This window comes from Rhinolophus ferrumequinum, chromosome 21 (genome assembly GCF_004115265.2).
Source record: "Rhinolophus ferrumequinum isolate MPI-CBG mRhiFer1 chromosome 21, mRhiFer1_v1.p, whole genome shotgun sequence".
In the NCBI taxonomy this organism is placed as follows: domain Eukaryota; kingdom Metazoa; phylum Chordata; class Mammalia; order Chiroptera; family Rhinolophidae; genus Rhinolophus; species Rhinolophus ferrumequinum.
The window spans coordinates 38,019,749-38,037,306 of record NC_046304.1 but is presented as its reverse complement, the minus strand read 5'-3'; the positions used below and the strand labels follow the sequence as shown (position 1 = coordinate 38,037,306).

At 46.1% G+C, this 17,558-nt stretch overlaps 2 protein-coding genes and 1 non-coding gene across 6 annotated transcripts in view; 2 read left to right on the top strand and 1 right to left on the bottom strand.

Moving 5' to 3' along the window:
• The window catches only part of STAT5B (signal transducer and activator of transcription 5B), a 60,348-nt gene extending 51,676 nt beyond the window's left edge, over window positions 1-8,672 (top strand). For both annotated transcript variants that reach the window (XM_033091846.1, XM_033091847.1), the window contains 4 exons: window positions 552-722; window positions 5,028-5,079; window positions 5,401-5,505; window positions 6,011-8,672. In XM_033091846.1, coding sequence (XP_032947737.1) covers window positions 552-722; window positions 5,028-5,079; window positions 5,401-5,505; window positions 6,011-6,137 — 455 coding nt within the window. In that variant the 3' untranslated portion in view covers window positions 6,138-8,672. The remainder of the gene's footprint in view (window positions 1-551; window positions 723-5,027; window positions 5,080-5,400; window positions 5,506-6,010) is intronic.
• A 323-nt stretch (window positions 8,673-8,995) lies between these two features.
• On the bottom strand, window positions 8,996-9,106 carry LOC117014170 (U6 spliceosomal RNA). Its single transcript, XR_004421467.1, has one exon. It is a non-coding gene; the product is annotated as a U6 spliceosomal RNA (small nuclear RNA).
• A 3,869-nt stretch (window positions 9,107-12,975) lies between these two features.
• On the top strand, window positions 12,976-17,364 carry GHDC (GH3 domain containing). Of its 3 annotated transcripts, none has more exons than XM_033091755.1 (9): window positions 12,976-13,112; window positions 13,572-13,867; window positions 14,168-14,283; window positions 14,431-14,932; window positions 15,307-15,499; window positions 15,615-15,686; window positions 15,763-15,896; window positions 16,262-16,347; window positions 16,601-17,364. In XM_033091755.1, the coding sequence occupies exons 2-9, from the start codon at window positions 13,585-13,587 to the stop codon at window positions 16,817-16,819; spliced, it is 1,605 nt and encodes a 534-aa protein (XP_032947646.1). In that variant the 5' UTR covers window positions 12,976-13,112; window positions 13,572-13,584; the 3' UTR covers window positions 16,820-17,364. The 3 variants fall into 3 exon arrangements, with proteins under 3 accessions (XP_032947646.1, XP_032947645.1, XP_032947644.1); XM_033091754.1 differs by having other exon boundaries at window positions 12,976-13,376; XM_033091753.1 differs by having other exon boundaries at window positions 13,001-13,047.
• Window positions 17,365-17,558: the final 194 nt, after the last annotated feature.

The window sequence follows — 17,558 nt, the reverse complement described above, 5'->3', positions numbered from 1 at the left end:
GTGAAGAATTACTTTGATGATTTGGAATCGTTAGAGTAGAAATAATATGCTATTTTAATTATTCCTTTATCCTGTCTACTACAAGGATATTGCCATCGATCATTTCCATCCAAAAATGTTAGTTCTTTCCTCTGACCCTCCTGGTAAGAGTAGCTTGAGAGGTTTTTTGTGTCACTTGAAGATTTTAATAAGATTTAATAGCACTCACCTGTCTTCAGGCTACGGACATGCTCCCTGTCTCTCTTATATCCTTTGTACAGGAAATGGGGGATCGATAAGTTTCTTTTAGAAAGGGACAGAATACCATTTGAACTTAAAACTCCCTGAGGGATATCACTGGATCTCTAGGGAAGTGGTGTGTGCATTACCAGCTGTCTACCTTTGGCTTTTAAAAGCAGCTACTTGATCTTTATAACCTGTGGTTATTTTTAAGTGGAGATTTTTGTTGGTACAATTTGAATGGAGAGCTTTAATTTGTAGTTTATTTGGGTATTAAGATCTCCTGTTCAGAAGTCATGTTTAGAATATAATTATTCTGTTTATTGATACAGAGGAAAGAATGTTTTGGAATCTGATGCCTTTTACTACCAGAGACTTCTCCATCCGGTCCCTGGCTGACCGCTTGGGAGACCTGAATTACCTTATCTACGTGTTCCCTGATCGGCCAAAAGATGAAGTGTACTCAAAATATTACACACCAGTTCCATGCGAGCCTGCCACTGGTAACAATGTTCGCATTCTGATTTGTTTTTGTTGTGATTTTGGTTTTGTTTTAGTTGTGATTTTGGTTTTGTTTAAGTTGTGTGTGTGTGTGTGTGTGTGTGTGTGTGTGTGTGTGTGTGTGTTTGACCATCTGTCTGTCTTCCATGAAAATCTATACAATTAGCATTCAGTTACTGCTGTTTGAGCATTATCCAGGGCAGATGTAAATCCTGGGCTATATTCTTCAGTCACACAGAAAACATATCTGCCACTAACCCCAACTATCAAATTGAAGGAAACAGATTGCTTTTAACATAAGCTTAGATCAAACAAAATTAGGTAAAATTTTGTTTTTCAAAACAGAGATGGTTTTATTGTTTTATGAACATAAAAATATTATGGGTTTATTGTAAACTTTCCAGAAAAGTATAGAAGAGAAAATAGGTATCACATAACATCTCTCATTTAGAGATTAATCACTATAGATATTTAGTGAGTATTTTCTTCATCTCTACAGATATGTATTCTTCATTCATTCAGTGGGTCAGTCAATCACCAGGTGCTTATTAAGTACTTCCTGTATGGAGGTTACAATCTAATAGCAGAAGGAAAACAAACAAGTAAAGAACTAAATATATTTATGTAGTGATGGATGCTATGAAGACAAATAAGCAAGATCAAAGGGACAGAGAAGTGAGGGTAGAGGATGGGGGTAGCGTCTCACTAGAAACTTTCCCTGAGGAGGTAACATCAGAATTGACCTGAATAAAGTGAGGGAGCTCTAACTAAAGATGTATAGAGAGAACATTCTAGGCTGAGAGAACAAGTGCAGAAAGGTGGGAATGAGGTGTGTTAAAAAACCGTCACGAGGGCCTAGGAGGCTAGAGCTGGATGAGCAGGGAAGAAAATGGTAGGAAATAAGGGCAGATTATTGTCAGGCTTGGAGTCCAAGGTAGAAGGTTTGAGTGATACCATACATCAGCTGTTGTGATCTGATTTTTTTTTCCACTTAAAAATGTACCATAGGCAGAGTTACAGGTCAGTAAATAAAATCTTACAACATCATTTTAATGATTACATAGAACTCCATTGTGGTGATTCCATGATACAGTCTATATCCATTATTTAAGATATTTATAATTTACCGTATTTTGCCATGTATAATGTGCTCTCATGTATAGTGAGCTCTCGTGTTTAATGAGCTCTTGTGTATAATATGCACCCATGTTTTTGGTGGAAACTTTCAGGGAAAAAATATTTCATTTTAATTTTTTAATTCAAATTTTTATTTGTTTACATTTAGGTACTTGCTTTTGTGTTATAAAGGAATTTTAGCATTTATTTTTTAACATTATGGTCCAAGAAATTTATGTAACAAATAATTGCAAAACACAAGAACAGATACAAAGTACAAGAAATTTTATGTACCAGTAACAAATTTACAGTATTTACTCATAGAAGGCCAAGAACTTTTCGTCATTGCAAGTTCATCATAAGTTCAACAAAACCAATTACTGTATTCCAGGGTATTATTTTGTATATGGATATCGCTATTGATTTCTAGAGTTACACTTTTAACTCATAAGCATAAGTAAAAGAATTAAAAACATTTATATAAATACAGAATTAGTACTACCCATGTATAATGCATATCCTTATTTTTCCCTCACAAATTTGGGCAAAAAAATGCGTGTTTTACATGGCAAAATATGGTAAGTTATTCAGTTTTCTGTTATGATTAATACTGAGATAACCTGGTACATGAATCTTGTTCAATTACTTACTTGGGATAAATTCCTAAAGTAGAATTTGTGTAAAAGGTATATGCTTTTTAAGCATTTTGGAACATCTTTGCAGAATTGCCCTCCAGAAAGCAGAATCCGTTTGCACTCCCACAGATGTCTGTTGGAGTATCTGCTTCTCCATCCCCCTGCCAATCACAGATTCTGTTTATCGGTTTCATGTTCGCCAGTCTGATTGGCATAAAAATGGTATCTCAGTTCTTATTTTCATTTCTTTGATTCTAGGTAAGGTCAAATACCATTTCATATCATGATAATAACAATAATAGTAACAGAATACTAGTAGCATTCTGTTGAATGCTTACTGTGTGCCGGGCACTTTTCTGAGCACATTTCATATAGTATCTAATTTAATTCTCAAAAAAGTTCTGTGAAGTAGGTATTATTACTGTCCCTATTGTACAAATGAGGAACTGAGGCACAAAGAAGTAAAAAAATTTGCCAAAGTTCACACAGCTAGGAAGAGGCCAAACCAGGATTTGAGCACCAGAGCCTATGTTTCTTAACCTCCACGTTATTAGCTGTTTGTATTTTTTCTGTGAAGTACATTCATGTTCCTTGTTTATCTTCCTTTTGGAGTTCCTTTTTTTCTTAATGATGTTTAAGTAGTTTTATATAGTAAATAAGCCCTTTATGATATATAGCAAATATTTTCCTCATTGTGTCATTGTTCTTTTAACATTTAGGTTTTATTTTGCTGAAGTGCAAAGACTTTTAATTTCTATATAACCCAATCTAGCAACCTTTTTCCTCTATAGAGTCTCTTTTATATCAAGCCTTCCCACCCTAAGGTGATGGTTGTATTTCTAGGTACGTAGGAAAGAAGCCAAAATATTTTTAGATTTTTGTGGTATTTTGGATTAAACCTATCACTGCTTCTTTTTGTTAGCACAGCTAATCTAGATTTTGAAATCCTACTTTTTTACAGCATTTCTTTGTTTTTTATCTATTCTGCCAATCTATAAAATTCTCTGTAGACCGTGAAGCACATATTATGAAAAGGTAGCCCCTGACATTTGAAGCCCTAGAAGAAGTAGGTTCGGATCCCAAGCACTTTGTGAGCCATATGTCATTTCACTGTCTTGGGCTGTCCCATGCTGTTGGCCATAGGGTAATCTTCATTATCTAATATAGTCAGGATTATACACTTATTCCCAGACTCACATTCCCAGCAAACAGGATTTCATTCACTGACTTCAGACTATCACGTTCCTACCACCTACTTAACTGGATTTCCATAATCAGCCTTTGTCAAAGGTAACTGTGCCTGGCCAGATCCCTGTCAGGTTTGTCCTGTCACCTGCCACATCCCAGTGGGGTTCTGTGGCATGTGAAAAAAGAGAGACACCCCAGTATTCTTTCCAACCAGGCACAGGGCATAGACAACCCTCACTGTGATGAGTGACTGTCAGTTACTCCCAAGTGCAAAAACCCAAGGGGCAGCGAAGAGCACGCAGATATCTGAGTGACATCTTTATTTCTTTTCCTTCCTTCCTTCCTCCCTCCCTTCCTTCCTTCCTTCTTTCCTTCCTTCCTTCCTTCCTTTTTCCTTTCTCTGTCTCTCTCTCTCTCACCAAAGCTTATTGGGGTGACAATAACCAGCAGTCACATAGGTTTCAGGCGTACAACTCTGCAGTGACACTCCCTTTCCTAAGAGAGTAGATACTCAGAGTAACTTCCAGGATCATCAAGTCAAATTAATTCTTCTCTAATGCTTTGGTTTTTCTGTGCAATCCTGACAAGTGTTTGTATGCTTTCCACTTGAAAACCTCTAGTGATGAGGAAACCAGTTCTTCCCAAGATGGTCCATTGTGTGTGTGTGTGTGTGTGTGTGTGTGTGTGTGTGTGTGTGTGTTGGGGGCGGGGCGGTAACTCTAATGACAACATTCTTATATGACTAGAATTTGTCCTCTTCTGATCTCCTCCTGTTGATCCTAATTTTGACCCCTAGGACACAGGACAAGTCCTGTCCTTCTGCTGCATATGCAACTTTAACGTTTTAGATATTTTTTCTTCTTACAATTACCGTGTTTCCTCAAAAATAAGACCTAGCCGGACAATCAGCTCTAAAGCATCTTTTGGAGCAAAAATTAATATAAGACCTGGTATTATATTATATTACATTACATTACATTACATTATATTATATTATATAATATTATATAAGACCTGGTCTTATAGTAAAATCGTCTGGCTAGGTCTTATTTTTTGGGAAACATGGTAGTATGCAAATAATGCTTCATCTCAGTTTGTGTTGAAGTGTATATTATCTGTGGTTTGAAGAATTTGTTAACACATCCAAGCCAACTTGGACGATCTCTTCACTTGCAATGTTAGCATTAATTAAGGCTTCTCCTCTGCCAGGTCTTCCTAACAGATTGAAATGTTAAGTGCTTGTATCAGATCCTAAGATAAAATTAGGTGGTTGTGTCCTATCCTAAGAAAAGATGTGATTCGTAGGGGAGATTGTATTTTTATTTCATTTGAGAACTTTGGTTCTCATCACCGTTCCTTGCTTCGCAGCTAAAGCAGTGGACGGATACGTGAAGCCACAGATCAAGCAAGTGGTCCCTGAGTAAGTGTCCAAGGGCCAGCTCTGGTCTCCTACTGCCTCTGTCCTCCTCCCCTGACTGTCCTCACCCCTCACTGCCACCCTCCTCTCCTATTCAAAGACCCAGCATTCCCGTCCCCAAAACCTGGCTCGGCCCTGGGGAGGGAACAGGGTTTGGTCACCATGGGGCCCGTACCCAGGGCCCCACTCCCACAACCAGAGCCCCAAACCCAGTGGACACTGTGTCCTTCTACACCTGGAAAAGACATAAAGATGCCCCCTGAGCCCCTCCCCAAGTCACCCCCTACCCTGGCCACTGAGGCTCTGCTCTGCTTCCTCCCACAGGTTTGTGACATCTGCAGACTCTGCTGGGGGCAGCGCCACCTACATGGACCAGGCCCCCTCCCCAGCCGTGTGCCCCCAGGCTCATTATAACATGTACCCACAGAAGTAGGTTGTGTTCTCATTGGGCTCCGGGGGAGGAACTGGGCACTTGGCCTCAGGCTGGACCTTGGAGGGCTGGTGGGAATGCAGAGCTCCTCTAGGTCTGAGACCCCCCCCAGCCCCGGCCGGGCTCCAGCACGTGCCAAGGTGCAGGGCGGGAGAGATGGGACCAGAATATGTTGGTAGTTTAGAGTGGAGTTAGGCAAATATCATCTGCTCCTAAAAGGGAGATTTTCCTCGCTCTGTGTAAGGACCAGGTGGGGTTTCGATGTGTCTGGACAGCAAGTGTTAGGGGCAGCTGTGGGGGGGTGTTTTAGTCTGAGTCTTTCTGTCTAGCTGGCAAAGGACTGTAGATCAGAAGTTGTTCTTTTCCCTGGAAGCCTAGGCTAGGGACAGGTAGTCTTGGGCTGCTTACCTGGTGGGGTGCGGAGCTTGGGGTGGTCTCTGCTGCTCGTCATTGGCCTCTGACAACCTTTCCCTCCCATGTCATCTCTTCTCTTGCCTTCCCAAGCCCTGACCCCGTCCTTGACACCGACGGGGACTTTGACCTGGACGACACGATGGACGTGGCGCGCCGTGTGGAGGAACTCTTAGGCCGACCTATGGACACTCAGTGGATCCCTCATGCGCAGTCATGACCTCCCATCTCATCTGTAGCTTCTTCATCCTCGCCAGAGGAGTTACTCTTGTGGATGTTTTAATTCCATGAATCACTTCTCTTTGGAAACAATACTTATAATGTGAAGTGTTAATACTAGTTGTGACTTTAGTGTTTCTATGCATGGTGGTACCAGTGAAGGAAGAGAGAGAGAGTGTGTGTGTGTGTGAGTGTGTGTGTGTGTGTGTGTGTGTGTGTGTGTGTTGTGATGTTTCTCCCCCTTGTTGTCCAGAGTTTAGCTACAGCATTGAGGCTGCAAACAGGCTGTAGTTGTTTTAACCTTGTACAAAAAGGCAGTTCCACGAACCCTGGAATGTGCCCATGTGTCTTGAGGGTGGCTGAACTTTGGCATGTGGCTGTTCAAGTAAGAGCAGGACAAAGGGAGGAGAAAGCACCTCCTCTCTGGTGAGTCTTTGTCACTGTGTCTGCCAAACAATTGTTATATAACCATGATTGTCTCTGCTTCTGAAAATGTAAAAACTGCCTTTTGACAAAGAAAGCCAGTCCTCTCTCCTCTCTGCCCGGTCCCATTTTCCTGGGTAGGGATGGAGGAAAGGGCAATAGACGAGCATTGTTGGGGCCAGTGGAGTCCGGGCTTTTCAGATGGGCAGTAGCTTTTTAAATATGCTTAACCCATCTTAATGTTCTCTCCGTCCCTGCTCCCCTCCCTTTCTGTCTCCCTCTCTCCTTCTCTCACTCTGTGCAACTGCCAGCCCGTTCCTCTGTGTGTACACATGTACAGCGATGAACTAGAGGAAAGAAGAGAGGGTCGTATAACTGAATCTTACAGTGTCGATGTCCTTTGTGTTGCAGCCAGAGTGCAATGCCCATCCCTGACTCTCAGGCACTGAGAATGGTGCCTTGTCACCCGTGGAAGCTGCACTTGTCCTGTCTGCCCATCCTGCCTCTGTGCCAGGGGAGGCATGAGAGTGAGACTTTCCGAAGGCTTATGGACATGGCTTTTTGCAAATGTTGAATGGTGTTTTTGTTTCTAAATTAGGACTTTGTTTTCCCCTTTCCACCCTAATTAGACATCAGAACTCTTCCTGTGTGAGGTACCTGTGCCATTCATACCCAGGTCACCTCATTTTCCTTCACTGTTCACATATGATGTCTTGGGGAGTGGATGGCAGGAGTGTGGACTGAACCCAGGGCCAGAGTGGTCAGTGGGTGTTGTTGCCCACCTGGTGTGGGGTGCTGGGGGTTGGGCATTGGTAATTTGGGGAAATGCAGTCAGTGGGTTTGCTGGAAGTTTGGTTTGCTGGAAGCTGCAAAAACAAAACAAAACAAAAGCCTCAGCATAATTTTGTTCACAGTTTCTTCCGTAGCTATACGCCAGAAGGAAGGAATGGGCTATGGCAGGCAGGTGGGAAAAGCGGGGAGCAGGTATAGCTTTTGGGTTAAGCCTACAAGGTCACCCCAGGCCCCTCTCTCTAAAATAAGGACATGACCACGCCCAGGAGAGAATGGCTCTAAAAACCTTATTTTTATACATGTCAGTAAATAGATATTTTTTTTACAAAAATAACTTCTAAACTTATCAGTATTTTGATGTTAAAGGAAAATATTCCTCTATAGTAAATTATTTATTGGAAGATGACTTTTTAAAAGCTGCTGTTTGCCCTGGCTTGGTTTCATACACTGATTTATTTTTCTATGCCAGGCAGTAGAGTCTCCGCCTCTGAGGAGCAGAATGAGCCTCCATGGATACTGATATCGGAGGCTACTAAGCCCCTTACGTGCCGCTCAAGATTCGATTAAAATTCCACCTCATGGGATTTTAGGGAGTTTTGGGGAAAGGTGAAAAGGAAGCCTGACTGCTCTCGGACCCAGTCTTAAAGAGCCCTCAGCAGCCCTGACTCTCAGGCTTCACCAACACCTGCCTCTGAGTGATGACCTGGTTGTCCCAGCAGCCCTGATGGGAGGGAGGGGCAGGGATTGCCACACTTGTAGATTGGTAGTGGACCCAGCCCGAGGGCATGCTGAGGGCAGAGCTCTCACTTTACAGTTGGCATTGGGGTTGCGGGGATGGGTGCCGAGTGTGGAGGTCCCATGCTTGTACAGTTGCTGAGCTGTCCTCAATTTTCCTGAGGCTGTACCTATGGGTGGGAGAGGTTTTTGACTGAAAGGTGTGCTCATTATCTGCATTATACTTTCTCTCTTCTCCCTATTCCTGCAAACCGGAAGAAGAGGCGGTGGGAAGTCTTGACCGCCTCAGCCTCTTGGTCGCTCCCAGACACACACACAGAAATCATCAAAGTGTTCCAACTCTATGTGTGCCATGTGCAGGGTTTTGTAGGGGACGGGGGGAGACAAAGTGAATATAACTTAAAATGGAAGTATACTTTTTATAATTTTTCTTTTTAAAACTTTGTGAAATTATTTCAGATACATATTTTAGTGTTGAGGCAGAGTAGTATATAATAGCCACAGAAAAAGTATTGTGTACAATTTTACTTGGGGCAATCACAAAACTGTGTATTTTATGTTACAATAAAGGCTTCCTCTGAAGGGACAGTATTGAGTCCTGTTTTTGTTTTTTTCCTATCAGGTGGCAAGGGAGTGTGGTTTGATAGGCAAGAGTTTGAAATCATCAGTGTGACTCTGAAAAAGGGAACTAGTTGGGAGTTGGCTGCCTCAGAGAGCCAGTCTTCAGCTTTGATGGCAGATGGGGGCATTTCTTACCTTCCTGCTCATATGATGTTTTGAAAATTAGAATGATAGTCTTTATCTCCTAGCCTCCTGTCTCTACACTCTTCCTGTTAGGAAGCTCATCTTTAAAATTCAGCACATTTTTTATTTTTTCCATTGTTTATTTTTTCTGTTTTTTATTTTTTTCAAAATATGGAACGCTTCACAAATTTGCATGTCATGCTTTCTTGCACAGGGGCCATGCTAATCTTCTCTGTATCATTCCAATTTTAGTATATGTGCTGCCAAAGCGAGCACTAAAACTCAGCACATTTAGAGTGCCTGCCCTGAGCCAGGCATTGTGTAGGGGATGAGAAATTGTTTCTGCCCTCAAGAGGATTGCAGTCAGGGAAAGGCAACCTAACACAACCAGTTATGGTAGGATATTGTTTCATGCTGCTATTAATAAAGGTACCCCAAAAACATAGAGGAAGAGCACCAAACAGCTTGAGCTGGTTCTTAAGGAACAAATAGGTGTTAAGAAAGGAAAAGGCATTCAGCTTTTGAAGTGGGCACATCACTCAGAAGTGTGCCATCATCCCCACCCCCAGCACCAGAGGCCAGAGCCATTGGCTCAGACATTTTGCCTCACAGGGGAGAGGCAGTCTGTAGAACAGAGAGCTTTGAATATCTCCTCAAGGGAACTGACTGCATTTGCAAGAGAAGTTCAAGCTTAAGGCTGCTCTCAAAAACAGCGGAGGTGATAGTGAAAGGAGGTGATAGTGAAAGGTAATCGGCAGGAGAAAGAGAGGCAGGAGAAATATTTTCGTTGGAAATATAGGCTAAACTGGGCTGACTAGTTTGCTAGAGAGAAATGGGGAAAGAAACAGCTGGCGGGAGCCCTCTTAGGGTCAGAACAAATCTCAAACACTTATCTTGAAACTATGCCTTCAAAGAAGCCTGAATTTGATTGGATCAGTTTGTGGAGCAATTTATTCCCCAAGGCATTGTTGAAAAAAAGAAAAAGCAATCATCCAATAATTAGTTTAACATCTGGGTGTGGTCAGGCAAAGAGACAGAGACTTGTGAAAAATCACTGTCATGCTCGGGTGACTGTGGGTATAACTCAAGTCTGCATCCCCATGAAGAACAATAACAGAGACTTCACACTGTGGGGTGGGAGGTGGGGAATAGATAACTTACTAAAATAATCCAGTCACTCACTAGAAAAGTAAATAACAATAACAAGCCTTGGAAATATATGGAAATAAAACAATACACTCCAAAATAACCAATGGGCCAAAGAAGAAACCAAAAGGAAACTTAGAAAATACTTGGAGATGAATGAAAATGAATAGACAACATAAAATGTATGTGATGCAGCTAAAGCAGTGCTTAGAGAAAAATTTATAGCTGTAAAAACATATTAAAAAGAAAAATCAACAACCCAACCTTCCAACTTAAGACAAAAATAAAAAATCTAAACCTAAAGTAAGCAGAAGGAAAGAAAATAGAGTGGAAATGAAATAGTGAATAGAAAAGTAAAGAAAATCAGAAACCAAAAACGAGGTTTTTTTTTTTTTAAAGATCAACAACAGTGACAACTTTTCACTAGATTAACAGATAAAAAAGAGAATCAGAAACAAAAGAGGAGACATTACTGTAGACTGTACAGAAATAAAAGGATTATAAAGGAGTACTATGAACAAATGTATGCCTATACATTAGATAACTTAGATGAAATAGACAAGTTCCTAGAATAACAAACTACTGAAACTGACTCATGAAGAAATAGACCATCTGAATAGATTTATAACAAGAGATTGAATTAGCAACCAAAAACTACCTACAAAGAAGAGCCCAGGCCCAAATGGCCTCACCATTGAATTCCACCAAACATTTAAAGAATACCAATTTTTTTTAACTTATTCTTCAACATCAAAGAAGTACATTTGATAGTAGAGGACACAGCTGTCCTTACGAGTTTAGCATTTTCATGGAGAAAATTGTACCTGTATCACCTGAAAGTTCAGAATGTTTTTACATAGATAAGTAGGCCCATTAATGTATTTACTGCTTTGGAATATACAGCTCTTAACAAGCATGTGCCATTTGGCTACAAGCCATCTGTTCCTGAAGGCTATATATATCAAGCCCCCATCTCCTTTTAGATGTAGAAATCTACTATCTTGCTGCCATCCAAGATGGCTTCTGTCCGTAAATTCCTTTAATAAACTTTAATTCTGGAGTTGTCAGCCTCTTTCTTCAGTCTCTTGGCCCTGTCCTCCTTTGGAGGTCTGTTCTAGTACATGTCAGAAAATTTTCCCAACACAGAGGACACTCAAAATGAAAAGACAACCCACAGAATGGGAGAAAATATTTGCAAATCATATCTAAGAACTCTTACAACTTAAAAGAGACAACACAATTAAAAAATGGATAAAGGATCTGAAAAGACATTTCACCAAAGAAGATATACAAATGGCCACTAAACACATAAAAAGATGCTAGACATCTTTAGTCATTAGGGATATGGAAGTTAAAATCGACTCAAGTCACTTTACACCCCACTAGGATGGCTAAATCAAAAGTCCAGACAATAACAAGTGTTGACAAGGGTGTACTGCCGGTGGGGATGTTAAATGGTGCAACCACTTTGGAAACCAGTTTAGCAGCTCCTTAAACAGTTAAACAGAGTTACTCTACAGCCCAGTCCTTCCAACTCATAGGTAGCTACACAAGATAAATTAAAATACATGTCCACAGAAAAAAGGTGTACATAAATGTTCATAACAGCATTATACATACTAGCCAAAGAGTGGAAACAACCCAAATGTGCATCAACTGATGAGTGGAGAAACATATGTGGTGGTGTTTACACACCACATTTGGATGGTGTTACATCCAATGGAATATAATTTGGCAATAAAAAGGAATGAACTACTGATACACAGTACCACATTGAAGAACCTTGAAAATATTATGCTAAGTGAAAGAAGTCAGACACAAAAGACCATATGTTATATGATTCCATTTATGTGAAATGTCCAGAATGGGCAAATCTATAGAGATAGAAAGTAGATTTATGGTTGCTTAAGGCTGGGGCCGGGGAGGCTGGGAAGGGAATGGAGGGTATAGCTAAAGGGTATGGGGTTACTTTCGAGGTGATGAAAATGTTATAAAATTGATTGTTGGTGTTGCACATGTCGGAATATACTAGAAACCATTGAATTGTACACTTTAAATGGGTGATTTGTGTGATGTGTGAATTATATCTAATAAAGTGGTTATTTTTAAAAAGCAAGTGCAAGAGCTCAGCAAGAAATAAAAAGGAGTGAAAGTGGGGTAGGGTGGCCTAATTGTGAGAGCAGGCCTATGCAAAGGAGCTCAGCTGTGAAAAGAAAGGAGCAGACTGCAAGACTCAGAGGCAGGTGAGGGGTTAAAGGGAGGAGGTTAGTGTCTGAGAGCCTGGGTCCAGAGCACAGGTGGAGGGAGGGCTTAACCATGGACAGCAGGGGAACCTCATTCTAGAGCACAGCTTCTCAAACTTTACAGCAGGAAAGTACAGTAGGAGCCTAAGTTCGGTGGGCGCTTTGCTCCCAGTTGCAACACTACTTAGTGTCATAAAGATAAAAGTTTGTTTTTCCTTGGGATGAAGCCAATAAGCTAATAAAGATGGTGACCCCAATTACCAGGTAAAGTTAGGACGAATGTGTGACAAGAGGTGCCATCAGGTCCTCTCACTTGAGGGCTAGTTATCATTTATCTTGAGAACGTGTGTAATGGGTTCTATCTGCTTGACTATAAAATGGAGTGAGATTCTTTTCTGTCTTTGCGATTCCTTAGCGGGTTGCCTGTGGTGTGCATCGCATTCTGGTTTAATGCTTACTCAATAACAAACGTGTTTTCTCTGTCTACTACCTTTGTGGAGAAGAAAATGTTGGTTTTTTAACAGTTCTCAAGCTTGAATCTGCTCCAGGATGGAGTGTGCCCCACTCCCAACTGAAGCTGCTTCCTGGTGCTCTTTTCCACACTCAGCTTTCTCTTCCTTCACCTGCACAAGGTTGAGAACCACGCTACTCTGGCCCTAGCATCCCACGTCTGCCAGCTTGGGCCAGCGCCCAGCACATCCCCTTCAGGCAGTCTGTCCCTTTAAGAGCACCCCCCATCCCAGCTCCTCCCTCAGGCTCAGTGGCCGGATTTCCCTGTTGTGAGGCCCTGCTCTTTAAAGCCATGGCTTCAGCTTTCTGGCCTTCCGTGTACTGAGACCGGAGTGCTGAGGGGGCCCTGGGTGCTGGGAGTAGGCACAAGTGGGCTGTGACAGGTGCACGTGGCCCAGGGCTCAGGAGGGACACAGAGCTGGGACAGGGTGGATCCTGGGACGTAGCTGAGCCACTCAGGAGTGGGCAAGACCTGTCATTTGTTAAGCAGCCGCTGTATGCCAGGCACCGTGCCAAGCCCTTTTTGCACCTTCTGATGGGGGTATCATATTCCCATTTGACGGATAGGGGGATGGAGCTCAGAGCAGAGAGCTGAATTACCTGGGGCCATACAGGTAGCAAGTGGCAGAGTCAGGGTCCAAACTCAGGTCAGTGTGACTCCAAAGCCTGGTCTTCTCTCCTCTGCCTCACCTGCCTGACGGGTCCTGGCTTCTTCCTAAACTTCCTTTGTCCTTGGTTTTCCTGTGTGTGGTAGAGTGGGGGTGGGGATGTAAGAAATGGGGTATCCTTTGCCCGCCCTCCCACCCCCCCATACCAGCACTCTGGTTCCTTCCTCCTCCCAGGAGCTGCCTGGAGATGCTGCTGCTGCTGTTCCTGCTGCTGCTGCTGCTGTTCCTGCTGCTGCTGCTGCTGCCGCCACTGGCCGTGCTCCAGCAACAGCAGTCCCAGGGTCCCAGGCTGTCCTGGCTTGCTGGCCTCCAGCACCATGTGGCCTGGGGGCTTCTGTGCTGGGCAGCGGCCTGGCAGCAGTGGAGACTGGAGCAGAGAACGCTGCATGTGGGCCAGAGCCAGCAGCAGGCCCTGAGGTGGTGTCTGAAGAGAGCCCAGGGTCCCCGCTGTCCCCTCAGGGGGAGCACAGGTGTGTTTTCCAGGGTCTGAGGAGGTGGCCCAAAGAGAAAGAAACCCCCCAAGACAGTCAAATCCCGGAACCTGAAGACCTCCCTTCCCCACTTCTGCTGCCAACACAGAGAGACCTGACCCGGAGACCCTCCCCAGGCTCCGGATTGTTCAAGATGAATCTTCCCATCCTGGGCCCTGATAGTCCCCTTCCCGCAGGCCTATTTTGGGTCCCTTCCTGAAGGGTCTCGCCAGCCTTGCCTGAAATTCTTGGGAAACTCTGTGGCTTCGTGAAGAGTTTATGATGTCTTTGGGGCTACAGATATGAGCGCCTTCCGGAACCATCTCCCTCTGACCAAGGCCAGCCAGGCCCAGAAGGAAGAAAGTGAGGGGCAGCTCTCTACCTCAAACCAGCCCCATGGGGAGGCCTCTGTGCAGGTAAACTGAGAAGGCTGGAGCCCAGCCCCACCAGACACCCCTACTTGCAGCCAAACCCTTCCATCAGGGTGGGCAAAAAACCCCTAAACTGGGGACTCAGGGTCTGGATCAGGTTGGAGGCCAACAACCTCTCATGTCTCTCTCCAGGCCACCTTGCTGGGTCTGGCAGCCCTAAACAAGGCCTACCCGGAAGTGCAGGCTCCGGGAGGCAAGGCCTGTGTGACTCCTACGTCCCCCTGGCCCCACCGCCTCCCCTGGCCTTGGCATGCCCTCAGCCAGGTTAGCCCCCCTGGATCCAAACACCCCGATGCCCTGCTATTGGGAGCACTGACGTCCCCAGGGCTGCGGGCACTGGAAGCTGGGACAGCAGTTGAACTCCTGGATGTCTTCTCGGGCCTGGAGGCGCATGGCGAAGAGCTGGCTGAGGCAATAGCTGCTGGGAACCCAGGAGCACCTCTCCCCAGACGGGCAGCTGAGCTGCGGGAGGCCCTAGAGCAGGGACCCCGAGGACTGGCCCTTCGGCTCTGGCCAAAGCTGCAGGTGGTGGTGACTCTGGATGCAGGAGGCCAGGCGGAAGCTGTGGCTGCCCTGGGGGCCTTGTGGTGCCAAGGGCTAGACTTCTTCTCTCCAGCTTATGCTGCCTCTGGAGGTCAGCAGGACTCACGGGTGGTGAGCTGGGGGCAGGGCGCAGAGGTCACACCGCTAGCTGCCACGTAGAGAGCTGTACATTATCCTCTCATGTAATCCTCCCCAACACCAGCAGCTCCATTTTACAAATGATGAAACTGAGGTTCATAGAAGTTGCACAAATTCACACAGCACCAGTCTGTCACCTCCAGAACCCCTGCCTCTTCCCAGTCAGGACCCTAGAGGCAGTGGGCTGAGCCTGGGGAAGCCACGAAGGAGGGGGAGGAAGGGCAGCAGTGGGATCAGATGCTCAGAGGACTGTGGCCCAGGTGCATGGGGAGGGCCTAGCAGAAAACAATGGCACCACCAGATGAAGAGGCTGCTTGTTCCCCACAGGGGTGATGGGCCTGAACCTGTGGCCAGAGCACCCCCGTGGGCTGTATGTCCTGCCCCCTGGTGCTCCCTTGATTGAGCTGCTCCCAGTCAAGGAAGGACCCCAGGAAGAGGCTGCCACCACCATCCTGCTGGCTGAGGCCCAGAAGGGCAAGGAGTACGAGCTGGTGCTGACTGACCATGCCAGCCTTACCAGGTGATCCCCTGTCTACCCACCAGCCACCTCAGGTCCTCTGGGACCCTGCTGAGGGCCAGGGGCATGAGCTAATGGGTCCTTGGACCTGACTTTACCCTCACTCCCACTGCGTCAGGTGCTGCCTGGGTGACGTGGTACAGGTGACTGGTGCCTACAATCAGTGTCCAGTTGTCAGGTTTGTTGGCAGGTAGGTGACTTCCAAGGGAGCTGAGGGGCTGTCCTTGTGCCCTGGGCTCCTCTGCCTTCCCCTCCCTTCTCTCCAGGCGGGGCCAGACCCTGAGTGTTCGAGGAGAAGATATTGGTGAGGATATGTTCTCCGAGGCCCTGGGCCGGGCGGTGAGGCAGTGGCCAGGGGCCAAGCTGCTGGACCATGGCTGTGTGGAGAGCAGCATTCTGGGTAAGCTTCTCCATCAGGTCCTGCCCCCTGTTCTTGGGTTGGCTGCCCCCAGCGCATACCCGTCCTGCTGGGAGACCTGTAGGAAGGAGGTTAGACCCAGCCTCCTTTGCTGCTCCTAACGAGAGTCCTTCCCCGTGTTTAACTCCAATCCCTCCTGCTTCAGTTTCTCCCCATTTCCTTTCCTGACCTCTTTCATATTTAGGACTAAGTTCTGGGTTTCATTAACCCTCTCCCCACCAAGAAACCCCCATTTTCCCTGTGAACCCCAGAGTGGGGAAGAATGGGGGACGGGACGGGGGTAGCAGGCTTTGGCTTTGGAAGTTGCCCTGTTCACAGGAGAGCATGTGTGTGGGGTTTGTCTGCAGATTCCTCTGGGGGCTCTGCTCCCCACTATGAGGTATTTGTGGCACTGAGGGGGCTGAGGAACCTGTCAGAGGAACATCGAGACAAGGTAAGTGAGGCAGAGACAGGATCTGAGTGAATGTCCCCTTCACTCTGCACGTCCCCAAGTGCTATAGGCACAGAGAATGAGGGGGAGGAGTGGGGCGGGGAGGAGTGCTTTCCTACGGCTCTGGGAAGGGAGGCGTGAATCCCACAGACACACGCATGCCAGTGGAAATCCTACCCACGCATATGCTGGGCACACTGTGCACACCTCATCTACACGCCACACACCAGACTCACTCAGGCCCTTCTGTCCTCAGCTTGACCACTGCCTTCAGGAAGTCTCTCCCTGCTACAAGTCCCTGAGGTTCCGGGGCAGTGTGGGCCCTGCCAGAGTCCACCTGGTGGGGCAGGGGGCCTTCAGAGCGCTCCGGGAAGCCCTTGCTGCCTGTGCCTCATTCCCCTTCCCTCCTGAGATGCCCCGGGTCCTCAGGCACAGGAACCTGGCCCAGCTCCTGCAGAGGAGGGTGGTGTCCTGAGTTGAGGCCCGCCCACTGCCCCATCCACCCCCAGAGGCTGCCCCACTCTTTCCTCTGGGGCCTCTCTGGATGGGGAACCCTTGGCCAGGGTCTTTGACTCTGTGTCACCTGACCGTTGCCCATCAGAGTTGCTGGGCCGTAGGAAGGTCTGACCTAGTCAGCCAGTTCTGAGGAGGTGACTTCAGAGGGACAGCCGATGCCAGCCGTGCCCTGCCCGGAGCCCCCTCTGCCCACTCTGGAGGACACTGCTAGAGTTCCCATACATGCTGATGGCTCCTGTGCCTCTCAGCCCAGTGCTCTGGGCAGGCTGGAAATGTTGGGAGTTCATGTTCCCAGGAGCAACCTGCAGTCAGCAAGGAGCAGGAGTTGCGAATGCTGACCGCAGCTTCATTATCTCTCAGTGCGACAATTCAGAAGTGTATTCTGCACCAGCTGGCCACAGTGGTAGCCCTCTCATTTACACAGTTCTTACTGGCTTTCCTCCCATCCTTACTCCATTATGTGTTTTCTAGGATCACCTCCCAAATAAACCTCTTACACCCAGATTCTTGACTCGGGGTCTGCTTTTGGGAAAACTATAGTGGTCCCTTTTGCTCTGCTCCTGCCACAGCCTGCCCTTCCACCTTCAGCTCTGGACACCAGGGCTTTCTCCCTACTCCCTACTCTCCACTGGGGTAGGCCCCAAGCGTGTGTGTGTGTGTGTGTGTGTGTGTGTGTGTGTGTGTGTACTCGGGAGCCC

Coding starts and splice junctions, on each gene's coding strand:
- GHDC (XM_033091753.1), top strand. CDS start 13,022: ATGGCTTCAGCTTTCTGGCCTTCCGT. Junction 15,687..15,762: donor GTTGTCAGGTTTGTTGGCAG/GTAGGTGACTTC, acceptor CCTTCTCTCCAG/GCGGGGCCAGACCCTGAGTG. Junction 15,897..16,261: donor TGTGGAGAGCAGCATTCTGG/GTAAGCTTCTCC, acceptor GTTTGTCTGCAG/ATTCCTCTGGGGGCTCTGCT.